This window comes from Bombina bombina, chromosome 1, assembly GCF_027579735.1.
Source record: "Bombina bombina isolate aBomBom1 chromosome 1, aBomBom1.pri, whole genome shotgun sequence".
Taxonomy (NCBI): domain Eukaryota; kingdom Metazoa; phylum Chordata; class Amphibia; order Anura; family Bombinatoridae; genus Bombina; species Bombina bombina.
Genome location: NC_069499.1, coordinates 197,032,066 through 197,057,123, shown reverse-complemented (window position 1 = coordinate 197,057,123; position 25,058 = coordinate 197,032,066). Strand labels below are relative to the sequence as shown.

General features: G+C 37.2%; 1 protein-coding gene across 1 annotated transcript in view; it reads right to left on the bottom strand.

The window, feature by feature from the left end:
• Nucleotides 1–25,058, bottom strand: part of TYRO3 (TYRO3 protein tyrosine kinase) — a 533,278-nt gene that overhangs the window by 169,365 nt on the left and 338,855 nt on the right. Inside the window, exon 11 of the mRNA XM_053697821.1 lies at nt 494–623. Coding sequence (XP_053553796.1) covers nt 494–623 — 130 coding nt within the window. The remainder of the gene's footprint in view (nt 1–493; nt 624–25,058) is intronic.

The window sequence follows — 25,058 nt, the reverse complement described above, 5'->3', positions numbered from 1 at the left end:
TGTCTTTTTCCCTCCCTAGTCATCTGTGTCCTCTAGCTTGGGTATTGGTTTCCACTAGTAAATGATGACGTCGTGGACTCACCATATCTTAGGAAAGAAAACAAAATTTATCCTTACCTGATAAATTTATTTATTTCCGGATATGGTGAGTCCACGACCCCACCCTTATATTTAAGACACCTACACCTTTGTGTTATTCCTTTTTCCATTTCGTCGAATGACTGGGGATTATGGGAAGGGGAGTGATATTTAACAGCTTTGCTGTGGTGCTCTTTACTGCCTCCTGCTGGACAGGAGAGATTACCACTAGTAATTGATGACGTTGTGGACGTATCCGGAAAAAAAGAAATTTATCGGGTAAGCATACATTTTGATTTTTTTAGTATAGATGACAGTTTCAACAAGCAAAAGTTACTTTAAACATGTAAATGTGGATTACATTTTAAGATTAATATCACTTGCACTCTGTATTTACTGTCAAGAAGCGGCTTACCCAAAGCGAGTCTCTTTCCGTCTCTTTCGGAGGAAGATAAGGGTCACAGCCACAACAGTGACTAAAGCAGTGAGGATTCCCAAAACCAGAGGGACCCAGGACATTCTGGTGTGAGGGCGAAACTGTTTGCCTAAAAAAATAGAATAAACGTTCCCCATTAGTGAAATTGCTGAACGATACTGTTGCATAAGTCACAAACATTATATATCACAAAATATATACAAAACTGCGACAGGAGTTGCAACAAGTCACTAGGTTATAGAACTTTCCTGTCTGACTCAAGACATTTTAACGAATCACAATAATACCACCTTATATCAGTAACCTATTATGTTAAAATTAGCTTAATAGTAGTGGGCTTAGAAGGTTAATTTAGAGCTTTAGAAAGGCCACAAGGGGGCTGAAATGCATTGCTTTTTGTATACTGCTACTACTTTTTTGGTGAAAATTAAGTTCTAAGGAGCCGTGTCAGAGATTCATACTGCACAGTTGTATTGGCGCAGACTATAGTCTATAGTGACCAGCAGTGAAGACTTAGGAACTTGTATTCACACGTAAAGGCATACTAAACCCAAATATGTTCTTTCATGATTCAGATAGAGCATGCAATCTCGTTATCTTTATTTGAAAAAGCAGGAATCTAAGCTAAGAAGCCAGCCCTTTTTTGGTTCAGGACAGTGGATAGCTCTTTCTTGCTTTTCAAATAATGATAGCAAGAGAACGAAGAAAAATTGATAATAGGAGTAAATTAGAAAGTTGCTTAAAATTCCATGCTCTGTCTGAATCATAAAATAAAATATTTGGGTTTAGTATCCCTTTTAGCTCTGTATATACTTTTGGTAAGTGTAGGAGTAGTAACAAGGGGCTAAGGTTACAATTTGTATCATGCTTGGAGATACTGGGGTGTTTGCGTGAATACCGTTATCAGCATCCATCTTTTACAATCCGTTTCACTGCATTACAGACTATTTCTAACTAAAGTGCTTCAGACGGCAGGTGACATAAGACTACTACAATCAGTACTGATGATAGTAAAAGCTGAATTGACGATTACCTCTTGTGAGTAGTTCCTTTTATGTGTGCATATTAAGGGTCTAACATACTTCACCAGGATTGTGCTTTTTACTTCTTACAGATCCTCAACATCAGCACATTCAGGAACGTGCGGTTTTGTTACACGGAATACTACAAAAGTACTGTGTTACATATTTTAAGTATTTTTTATGTATCTTTTATGTTTTGTTCGATTGTATTGATTATACATGTATGATTTTTATCTGTTTGAGTATCGTATTGTTTATTAAAGTATTAAGATTCATATACAAACAAACTTATGATTCAGACAGAGCATGCAGTTTTAAGACTTTTCAATATACTACCATGATCACATCTTTTTATATTCACACTTGCTGGGTAACAAGATCTTACTGAGCATGTGCACAAGCTCACAGTGTATACATATAGTAGTCTGTGATTGGCTGATGTCTGTAACATGATACAGGGGACCGGAAATGGGGAAAAAAAAATTTGTCAGAAAAAAACAAACTACTACTTCTTTGAAATTCAGACTAAGTGCTATTGCATTGTCTTTTTATTATGTACTTCTACTGTATTGCGTGGTCCTTTAAGATTGTTAAAGGCGCAGTGGTTATTTGGTTTACTCTTTTTAGAATAACTTTCATTTGTTTCATAAGCCTGTGTAGTCGCAACCACTCAAAATAACAGCCATCTGAGCACTTGTTATCACACATAAGCTGCACTTGCAGAGAGAAAATACAGACAACCACAGGCAGTCAGCACTCACATGCAAAGCACCCCAAACATCCACAATCACACAAATACAGGCACCCAGAGGCATCATCAAGAGGAGTTCTCTGTAACTGGCTCATAGACAAAGCAAGGCAGTGAGAACCAGGGCAGGGTTAGCCCTGCATCATGTAAAAATAACAATTGTGGTGACTGGGTGGGTCTGTACTCTGTAGGCACATGAGAAAGAAAGCAAGCTTAGGTAATGGCACGGTTTGTTTAAAAGTGGAGTACATTTATTTGATTTGAGTAATAAAATCTGTAAGTGGTATGGCTGACCTACGATTGAAAAAATATCCCAGTGTGGACATTTGTTTGAAAAGGTTTCAATAAAATATATGCAGATATCTTGCACACTTTAAGGGACATTGTAATGAATAAAACATGGTTTATTTTATTAGAGAACATAAATTACGGACCCTATATAACTATGTATAACCCAGCATTTGTAGAACTAGCAATGAAGGACAAACAAAGAGGAGCACTATTTAACACCCAGTCGGAAAAAAAAAACACAACTGAATCCTACAAACAGAAGAAATCATCTAACGGCAACGCCGCTACTTGCAGCTAACTCTGATAACTTTTCTTAACATCTTGAGATCAGAGGATTGACTATTTCAGAACTAATCAACTTATCTATTCACGGAACATACCTCCCAGGGATTATTTGTTATATCAGCCTATACAGGTCTTACACACACCTTTTATCGGCATATTTCCTTATTCACCCATTGTTTTAGTAGCATAACTATTTGGATATATGTCAGTATAACATTTGATTTGACTGTTGAATTTTAGATACTTGTGCCGGCACACTTCTGTCTGTTTTTATAAATTCTTTGAATAAACTGTATATATTTTTATTTTTATAATTGTGACATTATTTTCACATAGATGTAATATTTCATCACTTTTAAATACTATCCCTTAGTCAGATTGCTCGTTTTTGGAGCGCTAACCCATACCCTCCTTTTTCTTATACTTGCCATTTATCACACATTTTTTCAGAAATTCGTGTAAAAATTATTTGGGTTTAGCCTTTTTTCTGACACTCCAGAGTAGCTTTCACACAACCTTGTTTCTTTAATGTATAACCCTCTCAAAAGGGGAAAATTCCACTAAGATGTCACAAACATCGGAACTCCGAGGCAGAACACAGCCAATGATAAGCAGGTTGTGTGACTGTTATTCCTGGTTCATTATTGTTTTCAGCCCATAAGCTGCAATGTCTGTGGCTCCAGACTGGAACTTATGTGTTTAACCCATTTTGCAAGAGTTAAACACATAATAAAGTTAGTATCAATGTCAAAAATGTTTATGCCGACAATTGAGGGTAATGTTTTGCATTAGAACACACTTTGTAGTGAGGAGAGTCACTGCAGGATAACAGATGAATTGGAGAAAGACGTCTCAGTGAACAGGGTACTGTCAAATCAAGTTGGTGCTTCAAGAAATAGATACATATGATTTATGCCGACTTGTATTTTTACCTGCAGTTTTGCAATATGTGAAAGTCCATTTTAGTCACGAAAAATAAAAATGTCTAAATAAATAGCATAGTTTTCTTGTAAAGCACTATCACAAAACACATACTACTGAAATAAAAAAGAACTTTGTACTCATTGTTCTTTATTTCATGTAATAAGGTATTTCAAGATGTATCACAGTGTTCAATAGGTTCCTGTGCTGAATACGCCTCCTTTTTTTGTTCGGTTTCCACCTCCCCATCAGTATAGAGCCAATGAACAATGTATAATCTATACATCCGATGAGTAGATTTGTCACCTTACTTGATGCAGCTGAGCTATTGCTGGATTACTTTAGCCTACAAACCGCTCACAACAGTGACCAAAGTGATACGGCGATAGCATAGGTACACAAGGGCTGGGTTTTTTCTTTCTTTAATCACTTATCTAATTAATGTTTCGTTACTGCAATTTAGCAGAAAAAAATGTAAATTAGATTTTTTTTCAGACTAAATCATCCCTTTTCGAATTATGGTAAATGTTTTTATTTAAATACCTTTTGTTTCTGTGTAAAAACTGTGCTTTGACCCAGCTACCCATAAAGCATGAAAAGCAAATTTAGTAACCTAGGTTTTTAAATTGATTTGCAGGTTACAGAGTTTGCCTCTGGCCTCTCTAGGGAGTGTAGGAAAAGCACAATTTTACACAAGAGCAATACAATGCTATGGAACAGATATGGCATACGAAAAGAGAGTAAGGATTTTGTTGGCCAGACAAGGCTTTTAAAAAGGGTATGAGAAAACCTTGCAAAATATACACTTCCGAATACTATACAAATTTACTTATTTTATGACAAACTGATTTTATTCTTTTAGTATCCTTTGTTGAAAAGCATACCTAGGTAGGTTCAGAAGCAGCAATGCACTACTGGGAGCTAGCTGGTGACTACACACACATGCCTCTTGTCATTGGCTCACCAGATGTGTTCAGCTCCCAGTAGTGCATTACTGCTCTGGACCTGACAGCAGCAGCAGCCAGGGCAATGTGTCTGCTCAGCTGAAAAGTTTAATTTGTTGCAGAGTGATCTGTTGTGGTCTCTGAACCGCTAAGTAAATTATTTGAAAGTTGTATACAGGGCTAAAGTTTTTGTGGGATTTATATTCCTGCTCCAAATGCCTTTTTTTTTTTTTTCTTCTTCACAGAGCACTTAATACCTGCTGAACCTTGGGAGTATCATGTACAAACATAAGAAAAACACTGTACAAAAAAAGTTTCAGCTTTAATTTGTAAGGAATATTCCTTCTGCTGTCAGGTAAAACTTTTGCTTCATGCAAATTGTGCACACATTACCGGTTGCAGACTGGGGAAGGAGGCTTGGTGTGGTTACCTAGGCAACCAGAAAGTGCCCCCCTCGTAACAAAAGTCAGTTATCAGAGTGCTTATACTTTACAAAAAATAAAATAAAAAAAATGAATGTGTGTTATGTTCTGCCACTTGTTAAGTCCTCTCCCCAAAACCCCAGCCCTGCTCCTGTCACACTTTGTTGGGGGAGATATGTTCAATTCCACCAATAACATTGTAGAATTTGTAGGGAAACAGATTCCATTTTAAACAATCCCATTAGCTCTGTCATAATAGATAGATAGATATCTCACATGAGCTTGCTCGTATTGGTTAATTTAAATTTATTAAAAAGGGGGCCAATGTCAGATGTGTCAAGTTTCAGTGCACTTAGCTACCATTTAATATAAAAATGAAATGACAGTCACTTGCCAATAAGTTTGCTATATAATCATGTTCATTTATATAGAAGCATCTTTGAACAGCTCAATCTCTTTAGTTTTGTTTTCTTCTAATATGTTGCATGGTCTGATAATGTCATCTGTCAATATCATTTTAAATACACTTAAAAGCGCTGAGGTTTGACAGGCAGCTATTGTGGGAAGTATCACTTTCTCATGAAGAACTGTGCATAAATGATTATCAGATTGACAGAAATAGAGCACGCAGGTGCATGCGCTAGGCCGGAATTATGTTCTAATACTTATACCCGCCCTCTAACAATTTGGGCAATGAGCAAGAGAAAAACTCTGCAGTCTGCCAAGGGGTTATTTTTGGAAGTCCCATCAGGCACTGCTTATACAATTTCCTAATTTAAATGAAAGCCAGCTAAGCAGGATAAATCTAACGGAGGAGAAAAATCATCAGAGGGCACTCACAACTCATTTGTCTTCCGCTTAAAATAATTAAATCATTAGCTGCAAGCTCTAAATTGCTTTCCATTACTGTAAGTTTTTCCCTTTTTTTTTTTTTTTTTTTTTTTAAATACTGGATGCTTTTTCTCTATACTAAATAAGCATTCAATTAAAAGCGACACAAGTGTCATTTTCCTTTGTTGCATCTACAAAAGTATTAGAGAGAAAAAAATATTAGACGACATGTGAGGAACATTACTATCCACTGATAAAGTAGTGGGAGATCGACTAATTACCCAGTGAGCAGCAGGCCTTAATTCATCAGCTGCACTCCCCGTTAGCTTTGAAATCAAAATAAACCTCTTTCTCATGTAAAATAAAAGGTTTCCATTACATTTTAAACCATACTCTTTCATATGCACAAAAGTACCTTTAACCCTTTCACTGTCAAGATAACTAATACACTGTAAGCCACTGGAAGTAGATCCCGGTATCTGTGCAGACTAGTAAGGTATGCTGCACACACAAAACTAATATCAGAGCATGTGGATAGTAAGAAAATTGGTTAATGGAGAAATGGTCCGAACAGGCAGCATATAAAAAAACAATGACATTTCAAAATCAATAGTCACCTTTAATTCACTAGTCAATAAACACAGAGAGAAGGGCAATCTGAGGAATGAACAACCAGCTCAATAACTTCTTAGCCTGTTCAATGGCGATTTACCACCTGGGTGCAGCTTCTTTTTAGCCCAGTAATGCTTTTCACAGAGTAGAACTTTCCTGTAGAGTATCAGTCTGATCCCGCCTATTAAGGTCAGTCCAGCGCCGAAATACCAGGCAATTCCCCTTCTGAACATGGAATACAGCAACTCCAGACGATCGTTTCAGCATTCATTGGGCCTCACCAGTGAGATGTAGCCATATTCCTCTAAGCACACTGAACATACAAACAACTAACTTCCAGTGTAATACAAAATAAGGAAGCTGCATGCACACCTTGATTTGAGCCAGAGTGAGATACTTTATTTAGCCCATAGAAGCAATATTTTGGGGCACCCTTTTGTCAAGCTAACCATCTGACCACATTATAATGTGACAACTATTCTCACTTCTTGAATGCTGTGGACAGATATCTGTTCTTACTGAAATCTCATTGTCAGTGGCATTTCAATGTGAATGCTGGTACGGGAATGTTTGGAGGCATTTTGTCAGTCTATGGCAGGGTTCGGACTGAGAGTTTTCTCCATTTGCCGCAATATTGTCTCTAACTTTGCTGATGTTATAATATGTTCAACGTTGTGACTGACATTTGAAGAACAGACTAGACCCAACAAAGTCCAAACTGACAGAAAGTTTTCTCTTGTGCATGAAAAAATATGCTGGTACACAGTAGGTGGAATTCGATGTATATACTACTTAGAATTTCTAGTGAACTGCAAAACTATAAATTAAATCCAACTGGGCTCCTAATCTGGACAGATCATGTGCATTAGGCATTGATCATTCTCAGTCTAACTCTCTGACATGACAAAATACTGAACTCACAGTCAAACGATCTGTAAACATCACTGGCAGATACATTTTATGGATGATATAGATTTATTTTATAAAGATGACTTTACAGAGAGTGTCAAGGGAATATAAATACCTAACATATACATTTTGTCAAGTAGATATTTCCACTCTACATGAATAGTTTTATTCCAATTATATAAATCTGTAAAGCTGATAAAACAGTCCAAATAAGGGAATGAAATATCAGCACAGGGAAATGAGCTATTTATATAAAGTATGTGCATTTTTAAATAAACTGTGATATTTATAGAAATCCCTACATGTCGGATTCTAGATCCCTGGATGAAATCTCAAACTGAGACAAAAAAACCTCAAAGAACATGGCACTGAGAACATGGCACTGAGAACAAGCCACTTCCCCAAGTTACTTTCTATCTCTAGAACAGAACTGTAATGTGTTCCGGGTCATATATGTATGGCTAGAGGCATTAATAATTAATATTCTAGTATAGATGTTTTTCTCTTGATTGGCATCTGGTATATATGTTTTGATTGGGAATAGCAGGGAATTTCCAGAGCACCTGTAGAGACTTTGAACACAGTTCTCTCCTGCTTTCTCTGCATGTCGTTTCTGCACATTGTTTCTTACTCATCCACCGAGCAGACTACCTTTTTCTGCAATTAGTTATTTTGACCATTTCTGTGCAATTTTTCCACTTGCACACTGTCTGTATTCCCTTCCATATTGTTTTCTACATCTGTCTCTTACTGAATCTCAAATGCAAGGTAATAAGCAGAAAAAAAATCCACACTTATTGAAATAAATAATAAACTTAAAGCTAAATATGGCCAGTGCATCATCAAGTGGACAGCCAGGCTTTTTAAAAAAAAAAAAGTAAAAAAAAAAAAAAGGAAATGTCTCTGAAGCAGATCATTTAATGGTTAATGTTATAGATCTATCATTTACTTTTCATTCCACAGATATATGAGCACAAAGTAAAATATTTTAAGCAATAAAAACAAATGTTATTGATGTTAACTGCTATGAAATGGCTTTGTTTAATTTTGGCTATTAAATGTGCTGCGTGTTCTTCTAGCTGAGAATGAAGTTAATGAAGTTTATCAGCGATTATTAGAGCCACTTACCACATTATGAGCTCTCGCATTATTCAAACGTCAACAGATAAGAAGACATGAAACAAAAATAGAGACTTGAAGACGAAGAATGGTCTTTACTTTGGAATACTGATTCTAAATTATTATTTAATCCTAGAAATGAATTTCCTTTATCTTACAGGCGCTTTTTTAGGTTTTGTTTAAGGATTAACATAAAGGACTTTTCATTTCTGAAACAACAGTATTTAAATGAATGCTTCAGCATAGAAGCGAGGCAATTGTTTTAGGAAAAAAGAGAAGTAGATAAAGCAAAACAATTTTAAAAGAAATCTGAGACTCAAACATTTTGTAAAGGCATTATATGCTAAAAAGTCAGATTGAAAGATACAGCAACTAAACTTCACATTCAGAAGAAGAGTAACTTTGCTAAAATTACTGAAGACTTGAAAACTCTTGTCTGTTAGGGGGGGGGGAGTATATAATAATGTAATAGATAACTTATTTATCTTTTACTTTTTGTTATATTTTAGAGACATTATATATTGAAACTCTGCAATATACTTTCATTATTTATTTTGTCTCATTTTCAAGTAATTCTATTCTGAATTTGTGATATTTTCAGTTCCTGCTAAAAGTAGTAGAGCAGAACACGGTTATATTCCACACAACCATTGGCTGTACACTCTAGTGACTTATTTATAACTGTTCCTAATTGGCCACAGCAGAGAAGGTAACATAAGTTACATCATGGCAGCTCCCATTGTTTTATAGGCACTAAAACTTTACACTTATTTTGGCAATATTTAAACATCTAATGACACTTTAAAAAAATACATATACACGTTATTCTCAGACTAATCTTTTCTTTTAATGCATCATTCTATCTAGCATATATTTAGTGTCCCTTTAAAGAGCCACTAAAGGCATAACTGAGCTTTCATGAAATTATTTTTTTACTTTGTTGTGGCCAATTAGGGAAGGATACAAAGGATATAAACAAGGCCATGTACTGATCAAGCAAACACTTCATACACTGTGTATAATTACAGGAAAAACAGGCAAAATAACAAACATTTTTATGGGAAGTATATATATTTTTTTTAAGCCACAGCCCCCTTCACAATTGAAAGAAATGTTCAGGAATGTAAACATGCAACAGCATTGTATCTCAATGCACTTTTATTTCATGTGTAAAGTCTGAATGATTACACTGAGCACTTAGTGCATGTGAAAAAGCAAACAATACTACAAGAGAGAAACATATGCAATGATGTAAAAGGCCAGTAGCAGACTGATCACAACTTAACATAGGTGCTGATTGATAATCATACTCTGTGCACCAGGTGTGTACATGGGGTGCTGATATACCAAAGACCATTGCAGCGCAGCCCTTTTAATGCACTTTGCATTGCCTTGTGCCTTACAATGACAAGATGAGGCTGTACAACACCAGCATAACACTATATTACATGTCCTTTAATGCACATGGAGATTATACTTTCACTTTTGAACCTACATCATCTTGTGTGGCTAATAACAAGTTTGTTGCACGTGGCAGAATGAGGAGGGAGAACTTGCTCCCTTATACTTCACATTTATTATATTGCTTAACGAAATTTATTTACATATAACTTTTGATTAGTTTAAAAGAAGGCATCTTAAAAATTCTCCTGTAATCACTACTATATACCGACATCCATGCCAAATGAACAGATGGTAGACCATAATAAAATACAATAGTTAGTTTTTGCAGTCACTATCATATCTATGGATGGTATTTTTAGCTTAAGGAGTATCTAAGCTCTTTTCAACCTGTATACAGGATCTACATTCAATGCCTCCACAGGCAGTAAGTTCCATAGCTAGTCTTCTCTTATTGTGGAAAAAAAGCTTTTCTTTGCTCAAGGTATACAATTAAATGTCCTTTAATTTAGCCTTAAAGGCACAGACCTAGGGCTCCATGTACTAAGCCATCAATTCATCCATCATTGTAGACGCGGATAAACTCGCCGTTACTCGCCGCGGGCGAAATGGTGTCCGCTGTCGCTGTGTATTAATAATCCCCCCAAAAATAGACACGTCTAGCCCGCTGCGAGCAGTGGCGAAATATTGATAAATTTGACGCCTCGCTCGCCGCGACTATTTTGTGCAGTATGCAGCAAACCAATATAATTTTTGCAACTTTCTCAAGTGCATACTGCATAGCACCACCAGAACGATCAAGATATCGAAACCGCATTTTCAAACCGCATGTACATGAGTACCCTCCATCTCCTAATAGACGATATAAAAATAATTATAAAGATTGACAACAATACAAATTTAAAATATACAGATTACTCTTTTATTACAGTCGACAAATTGGGCGCAATTTATGTACATGGAAATGAGAGACAAATTAGACGCCAGTTATGCATGGAAATGAGACACAAATTAGACGCCAGTTATTCTTACCTAGAAGTCATCCTTCAGGCATATTTCCATCCGAAATGAACAATGTAAGTACAAGGCTGATATTACTGCCTTTTATATATGTCTAGACTGGCGTTAAGAGTGACTTTCCTATTGTTTTGTACCTTGCCCGCCACCTAAAAGGTGGCGAGGCAAAAATAACGAGGTGGGAGCGGAAATTGTCACGAGCGGACAAATAGATTTTTTTAGTACATTCGTTTTTGGCGAGTTGGTGGTCAAATGTGTGTAATTACAGTGAAAAATGGAGAGGTAGCGAGGTTTGGCGGATAAGTACGCTCGCAATTTTAAAGATGCGAGTTTGAACATAGTTGACGACTTTGTACATATCAGTTTGCGAGTTTTGACGCGAGATTTGTTGCGGGTAGCTCGCTGACTGCTTAGTACATGGAGCCCCTAATGTGTCCAACTTGTTTTCATAGTTTAACCCATTCATTCCCCTCAAGTCTGTTACTCTGCTCTGAATATTTTTTAATTCTGGATTTTTTTTCTTCTTAGAATAGGTGGTAAACAAATGTACCCCTTATTAGAGGTGATGTTGAACTAGGAATTTACAATGTCTTGGGGACCAAAGAACCACTGCTCATGCAATTTTTCATGTGACACCTAAATATTAATAGACGGATACTTTTGTTTGTATCTATAATTTATACACAAACACACACCTTCTCTGGCTCCTAAAAAAGTATGTCTGTTTTCTATGTTTCATATAAATTTGTCAAACCTCCACAGGATTATGACTTTCATTTTGTCTAGGTCTTGTATTATTTGTGAATATCTTGTTTGCCTCAGATGCATTATTAATTTTGCATCAAATTCCACAAGATTAATCCCATCTATAAACTCCCAACATCTTTAATACAAACCCATAAACTGGGTGTAAGGTGGTGTAGTCTGAGCAGTATAGTCTTGGGCAGCCTGGCTGGGTTGCCCAAGCATGGAGTTTGGATGATCTTGCAAAGGTTTAGAGCAAGATATCTTAAAGGGTAGCCAGAATATAAACAGAAGGTGTTTGAGATGGAAGTTTGTAGCTCACAACTCCTAATCTTACACTTATTAACCCCTAATATGCCGCCCCCGTCATTGCCGCCACCTACATTATACTTATTAACCCCTAATCTGCCACTCAGGACATCGCCGCCACCTACATTATATTTATTAACCCCTAATCTACTGCCCACAACATCGGCGACACCTACATTATATTTATTAACCCCTAATCTACTGCCCACAACATCGCCGACACCTACATAATGTTATTAACCCCTAATCTCCTGCCCCCAACGTCGCCGCCACTATAATAAACATAATAACCCCTAAACCGCTGTACTCCCGCATCGCAAACACTAGTTAAATATTAACCCCTAATCTGCCTCCCCTAACATCGCCGCCACCTACCTACATTTAATAACCCCTAATCTGCCGCCCGCAACGTTGCCGCCACAATATTTATTAACCCCTAAATCTAGTCTAACCCTAACCCTAACACCCCCTAACTTAAATATAATTTAAATAAATCTAAATAAAAATTACTATAAATAACTAAATCATTTCTATTTAAAACTAAATACTTACCTGTAAAATAAACCCTAAACTAGCTACAATATAACTAATAGTTACATTGTATCAATCTTATGGTTTATTTTTATTTTACAAGCAAGTTTGTATTTATTTCAACTAGGTAGAATAGTTACTAAATAGTTATTAACTATTTACTAACTACCTAGCTAAAATAAATACAAATTGACCTGTAAAATAAAACCTAACCTAAGTTACACTAACACCTAACACTACACTACAATTACGGTAAATCAATTACCTAAATTAAAACCAATTAATTAAATAAAATTAGCTAAATTACAAAAAAACACAAACACTAAATTACAGAAAATAAAAAACAAATTACAAGATCTTTAAACTAATTACACCTAATCTAATAGCCCACCCAAAATAAAAAAAACATAGCCTAAACTACCAATAGCCCTTAAAAGGGCCTTTTGTGGGTCATTGCCCCAAAGGAATCAGCTCTTTTACCTGTAAAAAAAATAAAAAAATACAAACAACCCCCCAACAGTAAAACCCACCACCCACACAACCAACCCCCCCAAATAAAACTAACTAAAAAAAACCCTAAGCTCCCCATTGCCCTGAAAAGGGCATTTGGATGGGCATTGCTCTTAAAAGGGCATTTAACTCTATTGCGGCCCAAAGCCCTAACCTAAAAATAAAACCCACCCAATACACCCTTAAAAAATCTTAACACTAACCCCTGAAGATTCACTTAATGGGAGAAGTCTTCATCCAAGCAGCAAGATGTCCTCAAGGAAGCCGGCAGAAGTGGTCCTACAGACGGGCAGAAGTCTTCACCCAGGCAGCATCTTCTATCTTCATCCTTCCGACGCGGAGCGGCTCCATCTTCAAGACATCCGGCGTAGAGCATCCTCTTCAATCTACATCTTCTTGCTGAATGAAGGTTTCTTTAAGTTCCATCATACAAGATGGCGTCCCTTAGATTCCGATTGGCTGATAGGATTAAAGTTCAATCCTATTGGCTGATTGCATCAGCCAATAGGATTTTTTCAACCTTAATTCCGATTGGCTGATAGAATTCTATCAGCCAATCGGAATCTAAGGGACGCCATCTTGTATGACGTAATTTAAAGAAACCTTCATTCAGCAACAAGACCACTTCCTTGAGGACATCTTGCCACTTGGATGAAGACTTCTCCCGGTAAGTGAATCTTTGGGGGTTAGTGTTAGGATTTTTTAAGGGTGTATTGGGTGGGTTTTATTTTTAGGTTAGGGCTTTGGGCCGCAATAGAGCTAAATGCCCTTTTAAGGGCAATGCCCATCCAAATGCCCTTTTCAGGGCAATGGGGAGCTTAGGTTTTTTAGTTAGGGTTTTATTTGGGGGGTTGGTTGTGTGGGTGGTGGGTTTTACTGTTGGGGGGTTGTTTGTATTTTTTTTTTTACAGGTAAAAGATGATTTCTTTGGGGCAATGCCCCGCAAAAGGCCCTTTTAAGGGCTATTGGTAGTTTATTTTAGGCTAGGGTTTTTTTTTATTTTGGGTGGGCTTTTTTATTTTGATAGGGCTATTAGATTAGGTGTAATTAGTTTTAAAATCTTGTAATTTGTTGTTTTTTATTTTCTGTAATTTAGTGTTTGTTTTTTGTAATTTAGCTAATTTTAATTAATTTAGTTAATTGTATTTAATTTAGGTAATTGATTTAATTGTAGTGTAGTGTTAGGTGTTAGTGTAACTTAGGTTAGGTTTTATTTTACAGGTCAATTTGAATTTATTTTAGCTAGGTAGTTATTAAATAGTTAATAACTATTTAGTAACTATTCTACCTAGTTAAAATAAATACAAACTTGCCTGTAAAATAAAAATAAACCCTAAGCTAGCTACAATGTAACTATTAGTTATATTGTAGCTAGCTTAGGGTTTATTTTATAGGTATTTAGTTTTAAATAGGAATTATTTAGGTAATGATAGTAATTTGTATTTATATTTATTTTAATTATATTTAAGTTAGGAGGTGTTAGGCTTAGACTTAGGGGTTAATAAATTTAATATAGTGGCGGCGACGTTGGGGCAGCAGATTAGGGGTTAATAAATGTAGGTAGGTGGCGGCAATGTTAGGGACAGCAGATTAGGGGTTAATAATATTTAACTAATGTTTGAGAGGCGGGAGTGCGGCGGTTTAGGGGTTAAAGGGACACTGAACCCAAAATTTTTCTTTTCCGATTTAGATAGAGCATGAATTTTAAAGCAACTTTCTAATTTACTCCTATTATCACATGTTCTTTATTCTCTTGGTATCTTTATTTGAAATGCAAGAATCTAAGTTTAGATGCTGGCCCATTTTTGGTGAACAACCTGGGTTGCCATTGCTGATTGGTGGAAAAAATCCATCCACCAATCAAAAAGTGCTGTCCAGAGTTCTTAACTCAAAAAAGCTTAGATGGCTTTTATTTCAAATAAAGATAGCAAGAGAACGAAGAAAAATTGATAATAGGAGTAAATTAGAAAGTTGCTTAAAATTGCATGCTCTATCTGAATCACAAAAGAAAAAAATTGGGTTCAGTGTCCCTTTAATATGTTTATTCTAGTTGCGGCGATGTCTGGAGCGGCAGATTAGGGGTTAATAATTTTATTTTAGTGTTTGCGATGCGGAAGGGCCTCGGTTTAGGGGTTAATAGGTAGTTTATGGGTGTTAGTGCACTTTTTAGCACTTTAATTATAAGTTTTATGCTACAGCGTTGTAGCATAAAACTCATAACTACTGATTTTAGAATGTGGTACGAATCTTGATGGGATAGGGTGTACCGCTCACTTTTTGGCCTCCCAGGACAAGCTTGTAATACTAGCGCTATGGAAGCCCCATTGAAAAAAAGACTATACGCAAATTGCGTAAGTTGATTTACGGTAGGGCCAAAAAAGTGTGCGGTGCCCCTAAATCTTCAAGACTCGTAATACCAGCGGGAGTAAAAAAAGCAGCGTTATAAGGCTTAACGCTGCTTTTTTACTCATAACGCAAGACTCGTAATCTAGCCGTAAGTGCTTTCCTGGGACTAGCATCATGATTGGCTGCTTAAAGTCTCTTTGCAGTGGAGTGTGAATACTTAGGACATTTTGAGGTAAAAAAATCATCCTTTTTTTACAGAGGTGTTCAGATGATATTTTCTAGTCAACTGTTTACAGATATTCTGCATCACTTTTAAAAGCTTCAACATTTGGGTATCATGTCCCTTTAAATTCTGGAACCATGTCAGCTTTACACAAATCCCATGTGTGATGCCTGAAAAAAGCAAGCCTTGGAAATGTTTAAATATTACTTTAGTTAATACAAAGCTACATTCACTTGGGACGCTTATGTGTATTCTCTCTGGAAATTTATTTACATTAATTTTTCAGGTTTTTCAAGTCAATGGGAAAACTCAGTTCCTTCCAGAGTATCAATGACTGTATTTTCACTTGCTGAAACAGAAGCAATTCTGCCTTCTCATGGTCACTATTCAACCTTCTTTTTTACTAACTAATATTTTCCAGTTTAGATTTTTGCTATCTATAAAACTGATAAAGTTACTTTGCATAAAGTTATGTGAAAGTTGTTTTATTTTTAACTTATCACATCCACAAGTTGTGACTCTACAAAACGCCTTTAAAACTTTAAAGAACAACAAAAATTCCCTCTATAAAACTGTCCAATCTCACGTATGCAAAAAATTAAATTTATGCTTACCTGATAAATTTCTTTTACGATATGACGAGTCCACGGATTTCATCCTTACTTGTGGGATATTAACCTCCTGCTAACAGGAAGTGGCAAAGAGCACCACAGCAGAGCTGTATATATAGCCCCTCCCCTTCCCCTCCACCCTCAGTCATTCGGCCGAAGGTTATAGGAAGAGAAAAGGAAAGGCTAAAATGGTGCAGAGGTGACTGAAGTTTACAAAAAATATAAAGAAAAACTGTCTTAAAAAGAACAGGGTGGGCCGTGGACTCGTCATATCGTAATAGAAAGTAATTTTTCAGATAAGCATACATTTAGTTTTCTTTTACAAAGATATGACGGGTCCATGGATTTCATCCTTACTTGTGAGAAACCAATACGAAAGCAATAGGACACGGATGAAAGGGAGGGACAAGACAGGAACCTAAACGGAAGGCACCACTGCTTGAAGAACCTTTCTCCCAAAGATAGCCTCAGAAGAAGCAAAAAGTATCAAATTTGTAAAATTTGTAAAAAGTGTGAAAGGACGACCAAGTCGCAGCCTTACAAATCTGTTCAACAGATGCATCGTTTTTAAAAGCCCATGTGGAAGCCACAGCCCTAGAAGAATGAGCCGTAATTCTTTCAGGAGGCTGCTGTCCAGCAGTCTCATATGCCAGGCGGATGATACTTCTCAGCCAAAAAATAAAGAGAGGTAGCCGTAGCTTTCTGACCCCTACGCTTTCCGGAATAAACAATGAATAATCAAGATGAGTGACGGAAATCCTTAGTTGCCTCAGCTCAAATACACAGGGCAAAATCACAAAATGTGCACCCCCCCCCCCAACACAAATTTTAAAGTGCAACTTTCCCCCTCCTTGACCATTCAGGCCTTGCTGTCAGATTTAAATGAGACACCCATAGACATTCGCATATACACATACAGGCACCCATATATGCGTGCACACACAAGCGCCCACTGATATCCAAATGCACAGCCACCCATTAAAATCCACATACACTTAAGCAGGAATCCAGAGACAGACAAGTATCCACAAGCATTCTCATTCATGTGTGTACACACATAGGCTGCGTTTGGCAAGCGCTCCAAGCAAACGCAACACTCGCTTGGAACGTTCGGAGAACTCTTCCAAGCGAGGCGCTGGGTGTTCGTTGAGCGCTCGGATGATGCAAGGCTCAGCTGGGACTTATTCGAGCAAGCTCAGACGCTTCTAGAGATGGCAGCCTCCACGAGCAACACGTGTGTGTATGTGTACAGGGAGTGCAGAATTATTAGGCAAATGAGTATTTTGACCACATCATCCTCTTTATGCATGTTGTCTTACTCCAAGCTGTATAGGCTCGAAAGCCTACTACCAATTAAGCATATTAGGTGATGTGCATCTCTGTAATGAGAAGGGGTGTGGTCTAATGACATCAACACCCTATATCAGGTGTGCATAATTATTAGGCAACTTCCTTTCCTTTGGCAAAATGGGTCAAAAGAAGGACTTGACAGGCTCAGAAAAGTCAAAAATAGTGAGATATCTTGCAGAGGGATGCAGCACTCTTAAAATTGCAAAGCTTCTGAAGCGTGATCATCGAACAATCAAGCGTTTCATTCAAAATAGTCAACAGGGTCGCAAGAAGCGTGTGGAAAAACCAAGGCGCAAAATAACTGCCCATGAACTGAGAAAAGTCAAGTGTGCAGCTGCCAAGATGCCACTTGCCACCAGTTTGGCCATATTTCAGAGCTGCAACATCACTGGAGTGCCCAAAAGCACAAGGTGTGCAATACTCAGAGACATGGCCAAGGTAAGAAAGGCTGAAAGACGACCACCACTGAACAAGACACACAAGCTGAAACGTCAAGACTGGGCCAAGAAATATCTCAAGACTGATTTTTCTAAGGTTTTATGGACTGATGAAATGAGAGTGAGTCTTGATGGGCCAGATGGATGGGCCCGTGGCTGGATTGGTAAAGGGCAGAGAGCTCCAGTCCGACTCAGACGCCAGCAAGGTGGAGGTGGAGTACTGGTTTGGGCTGGTATCATCAAAGATGAGCTTGTGGGGCCTTTTCGGGTTGAGGATGGAGTCAAGCGCAACTCCCAGTCCTACTGCCAGTTTCTGGAAGACACCTTCTTCAAGCAGTGGTACAGGAAGAAGTCTGCATCCTTCAAGAAAAACATGATTTTCATGCAGGACAATGCTCCATCACACGCGTCCAAGTACTCCACAGCGTGGCTGGCAAGAAAGGGTATAAAAGAAGAAAATCTAATGACATGGCCTCCTTGTTCACCGGATCTGAACCCCATTGAGAACCTGTGGTCCATCATCAAATATGAGATTTACAAGGAGGGAAAACAGTACACCTCTCTGAACAGTGTCTGGGAGGCTGTGGTTGCTGCTGCACGCAATGTTGATGGTGAACAGATCAAAACACTGACAGAATCCATGGATGGCAGGCTTTTGAGTGTCCTTGCAAAGAAAGGTGGCTATATTGGTCACTGATTTGTTTTTGTTTTGTTTTTGAATGTCAGAAATGTATATTTGTGAATGTTGAGATGTTATATTGCTTTCACTGGTAAAAATAAATAATTTAAATGGGTATATATTTGTTTTTTGTTAAGTTGCCTAATAATTATGCACAGTAATAGTCACCTGCACACACAGATATCCCCCTAAAATAGCTATAACTAAAAACAAACTAAAAACTACTTCCAAAACTATTCAGCTTTGTTATTAATGAGTTTTTTGGGTTCATTGAGAACATTGTTGTTGTTCAATAATAAAATGAATCCTCAAAAATACAACTTGCCTAATAATTCTGCACTCCCTGTATATATATATATATATATATATATATATATATATATATATATATATATATTAGAGCTGCAACAACTAATCGTCATAATCGATAATAATCGATTATGAAAATAGTTGTCAACGAATCTCATAATCGATTAGCTGGTTTGCAATGAGTTGGTCTGTGCACAACACCAGCTGCTTCACTCCAATGAACTCCTGCATATGGTATTGTGTTTTATGGTTATGTCCTTAGCCTAAACGACGTCTACAGACGTCTACTTTTCACTTTTTCAGGACAGTATACGTTTACAACTACCCCTGGCTTATGTGCAACCCAGATATAATAGTCATCATTTGGATTGTTTATATTAAATCTGGTGATTTGGAACTATGCTTTTCATTATATAGTGCCAAGCTTGTTGTTTACACCTTGCCCCTAGATTGATGGGAGTTATTTAAATTGATGTGCACTATTATCTGTTTGCACAATTATTAGCGTATTGCTTGCTATTGCTGATTATATGTACTGTATAAATAAATGTGTAAGGCTTTGTCCTGTTATTGATATAAAGTCCTTAGCGCTTTTGATTTTGTTTTTTATTGTTTTTTTATATTTTTTATAAATTGTGATATGTACCAGATTCAACCTTTATAAGTATATATTTGTTATTTTTAGAGCGGACTAGATATTTCCCCTAACCTTATAGCTGGTTATTTACCATTGCATATAGATATTCAAGATATTTTTATGTTAGAATGAAGTCATGGGTTACTTTATTGAGAGGCCCCTTGCCAAGGTAGAAAACACTTAGCATTGGTGAAGAGCTAACAAAGATAAATATCCCACTTTGGTGAAATTGGAAAAACCCTACTTATACACCTCAACAGCCTTTTCTCTGCTGCAGGAAATATAGCTGCAAACAGAGAACCAGCCTTAGCCAGAAGCATGTGGACATGTTGAGATTTTTGCATTTCAATGCAAAGTTTCTGAAAGAGTGAATAACAGAATGTTATTAACAGTGATAGTCTAACTCTTTCTAGTTCTACCTCTTTTCAAACAGTTGTGTTAATGTAAAGTTTTAGTCTGAAGTTTATATTTGTAACCCTCATTATGTGGATTTTATTTAAAACATAGAAAACTATTATTGATTCTCTTTTTAACCGATTAGTCGAAAAAATAATCGGCCGATTAATCGATTATGAAAATAATCATTAGTTGCAGCCCTAATATATATATATATATATATATATATATATATATATATATATATAGTGGATATAAAAAGTCTACACACCCCTGTTAAAATGTCAGGTTTCTGTGATGTAAAAAAATTAGACAAAGATAAATCATTTCAGAACTTTTTCCATCTTTAAAGGGACACTGAACCCAAATTTTTTCTTTTGTGATTCAGATAGCGCATGCAATTTTAAGCAACTTTCTAATGTACTCCTATTATCATTTTTTTTTCGTTCTCTTGCTATCTTTATTTGAAAAAGAAGGCATCTAAGCTTTTTTTTTTTGGGTTCAGGGCTCTGGACAGCACTTTTTTATTGGTGGATGAATGTATCCCCCAATTAGCAAGGACAACCCAGGTTGTTCACTAAAAATGGGCAGGGATCCAAACTTACATTCTTGCATTTCAAAAAAAGATACCAAGAGAATGATGAAAATTTGATAATAGGAGTAAATTAGAAAGTTGCTTAAAATTCCATGCTTTATCTGAATCATGAAAGAAAAAATTTGGGTTCAGTGTCCCTTTAATGTGACCTATAAACTGTACAACTCAATTAAAAACAAAATGAAATCTTTTAGGTAGAGGGAAGAAAAAATATAAAAATAAAATAATATGGTTGTAGTGTGCACACCCTTAAACTAATACTTTGTGTGTATATATATATATAATATAATAATATTTTCCTGCTCACCGCCACTCAATCTTCAATAAGCAATACATCTTGATTACCTCACATTCACTCACTCATATGTTTCTCAAAGGAGAATTTTTTTTTTACCAATAATTGATTTTATGTTTTATTTCAAATAATTATTTCCCCTCCTCCCCATATTTCTTATTATATTTTTTTCATGATTATGTATTTGATAAATATATTAGTATTTAATTATGTAAGAATTGGATATACGTATTCATATACTAAAAAAATGGAACAAAAATATCTAGCAAATGTTAAAAGAGTGTATCAGTTCTTCAGCCTCCTTAACTGCTGTGGATCTTAGTAGAAAGTGGATACTAATGTTCTTATACCCAATTTAATTTGTAATCTTTGTTTAACAGAGTGTAAATACACTCAGCTTTCAAAAAAGCAACTTGTCCTGTTACCCAGGGCCATCAATAGTTAAACACCAATATAAGTACACACCGCTTTACAGCAATTGGTTCCACTTACCTACAAAAAGATCAACAGCAGTAGAGGCCATTATCTCTGAAGAAGTGCATGTACGCATGCGCAAAACGCGTCAGATAAGAGTTTACTTTTGCTTATTGAAGCCTGTATCCCAATAAATGTCATCTTATATGTTAGACAATTAACTAGATTAAATAAACTATGTGCGTCCCCACCACCCACCCACACAAACATATCAGCACAATATATATATATATATATATATATATATATATATATATATATATATATATATATATATATATATATATATATATATATATATATATATACACACATACACACACACACACATATATACACACACACACACACAGAGATATATCTGAACACAAATATAAAGACACATATCTACACACAAATATATGCAGTGTAAACACATTTTTCATATTGGGGCAAAGTTTAGTTAAATTTTTATAATAAAAAAAAATGCCAAAAAATAAATAAAAATTTCACAATTTTTTTCCTCTCCATGTAACGCTATGAAGAGGCAGGTACAGAACACCTTCTCTCCATAGCACTGCATGGGTCATAGGAAAAGCTGTGCTGGAGCGCCACCTGTGTGCTGTCAAAATATTAGCACACAAAATTGAGAGCAATAGGAGGCATCCCTCTTGATGCCTCCTAGCAAGGGAGCCAATCAGGGAGGGTCATGTTCTCCTGGTGATTGACAACACCAGGAGAACATGACCAGCGTTGAATGGCTTCCTGCGCATGCAGCATAGACAGTGAGGTACTGGTGGGAAGGAGAGACTGCTGTGAACCTGTGATCATCCATCTTGAGCCCGGATTCAAGTAATGGACATCAACTTCAGCTGCTGCCCTACTATTGTACAGGTAAGTGAGACAAACTGTGACAGTCAGCCCAGAGGGCACCTAATTTGCAGAAGACTTTTTTTTGTTTTTTTTCCCCCTTCAATTTATTTTTGTAAAAAAAAAGTTTTAATTTTTTTTTATTACCAAGGGGGGCGGGGCTATGGCGGCGGGGGGGGGGAGCTACTGCGGCGGTGGGGGGCGCATGATCAAGTGTGTTGTAAGTACACACTGACAGTTTAAGTGTGTAGTGGAGACAAGGCACTAGGGAGAAGCTGAACCATCTGCCGACAGTAGGAAACAGGTGCAGGGTGAGCCCTGGGGCTGATGGGGTTTACAGAGGGGGCACTGAGGCTAATTGGGGTTAAATGGGGCCCTGTGGCTGATGGTGGTTACAGGGGGTGCTGAGGCCGATTGAGATTACAGGGGGGACCCTGGGTCTAATGGGGTTTACAGGGTGGGGGTGCTGATGCCTATTGGGGTTACAGGGGGGGACTGGGGCTGATGGTGGTTACAGAGGTGGCACTGAGGCTGATTGGGATTACAAGGGGGACCCTGGGGCTAATGGGGTTTACAGGGGGTGATGAGACTAATTGGGGTTACAGGGGGTGCTGAGGCTCATTGGGGTTACAGGGGGACACAGACTGATTGGGGTTACAGGGGGACCCTGGGGCTGATGGTGGTTACAGGGGCGTGATGATGCTGATTGGGGTTACAGGAAGGGCCCTGGGGCTGATGGGGTTTATAGGGGGGTGCTGGAGCTGATGGGTTTACAGGGGGGCCCTTGGGCTGATTGGGGTTGCAGGGGGTGCTGAGGCTGATTGGGGTTGCAGGGGGGGCCTGGGGCTAATTGGGGTTACTAGTACGTAGGATAGATTTGTCCTTATCCAAGGTATTTATTAGAATGTAGGATAGCCTTATGCTTATCCCAGGAATGCTTATGCTTATCCCAGAAAGTATTTATTATTTATTTAATTTCTTAATAGTAGATACATTTTTTTATTTTGTATCCTTTGTTGAAAAGCATACCTATGTAGGCTCATGAGAAGCGATGCATTACTGGGAGCTAGCTTTCGAATGGTAGCTTTCGTTTAGGTGAACGTGGAGGGGGGGGGGGGGGGCAACACAGAAGTAGCCCGCATAGGGTGCCAGAACACCTAAGGCCGGCACTGGCCACATGACAGCAATAAGGAGGTATTGGATTGGAGTCAGACATAAGGTGCTGCTGTCATCTACATCCCTTTTGCCTAACAAGAAGATGTGTGTGATATTGCATGCTACTAACCACTTGACAATAAATAACGTTATTTATAATCCAGCTACATAAATAACATTCTGTAACAGATGCAGCACCTTATGTCCGACTCCAATCCAATACCTCTTGTATTCTTGTCATGTGGCACAGTGGCAGATATGTTAAACTTAAAGGGACACTGTACCCAAATTTTTTCTTTTGTAATTCAGAAAGAGCATGCAATTTTAAGCAACTTTCTAATTTACTCCTATTATCAATTTTTCTTCGTTCTCTTGCTATCATTATTTGAAAAAGAAGGCATCTAAGCTTTTTTTTGGTTTCAGTACTCTGGACAGCACTTTTTATTGGTGGATGGATTTATCCACCAATCAGCAAGGACAACCCAGGTTGCTCACCAAAAATGGGCCGGCATCTAAACTTACATTCTTGCATTTCAAATAAAGATACCAAGATAATGAAGAAAATTTGATAATAGGAGTAAATTAGAAAGTTGCTTAAAATTTCATGCTCAATCTGAATCACGAAATAAAAATTTTGGGTACAGTGTCCCTTTAACTTTTGTAGCTACTAGCTAACCAGTACTCGTTGGTATTCAATCCCTAACGACATTTAGCAGGGCTGACTGAACAAGAACTCTGAAGCACATTGAACCAGCTTTCACGTCACCCCACTGCCGAGGGCAGGAGGTGGCTCACAGGAGAGCAGGAGAGGGAAGCAGGGAGCCCGCATGAAAATGCTTGGGAAGCCACTGTCTTATAACAGCAGTCAGAGTTGCTGGAGGAATGTCAAGTTTAGAAAAGTGCAAAACTATCTTTACAATGTGTTAGAGAGACCAAGGGGCTGGGCTTTTGTCTATCATGTCTTCGTGTGAGTAAAAAAAAATATGCTCTTTAGACTAATGGAATAACTAATGTGATATTACCCGTATTATATTGTGCATGATGAGCTGACAGCTGTGTATTGTATGACTTTACAGTACTGATAACATAACTCGCGAGGTTCCCTATAATGACAATAAATTACATAATAATTGGGTGCAGCTGCATTTTATACAATATATTGTGGCTGTGTTGATTTTTTTGCAAAGTAAAATGTGATTTTCTTTTTAAGCTAAGCACATATTTGGTGCATAAACCACTTTTCCTTTGGGATACCCTTGATGTAATTTTTACAACCCACCTGATTTAGTTATTAGTGTTTTAATTGTGTGTGGTACTATACAGACTTCTTTCAATGTAATGCAATGTTATGAAATGAAAATGGTGTAGTAAATAGCAAGTATTTATCCTCACACATTGTTTCACAAAAAAAAAAAAATCTATTAAAGGGCCACTGTAAGTAAATATTTTCTATGCCTGTTACTAACTAACTACCCCAAATACGCTTTTTATCAATAGCATTTCATTAACATATGTCTACCGTATATCAGAAATCTTGTCTGCAAATTTAATTGTTTTCCAAACCCACTCCGT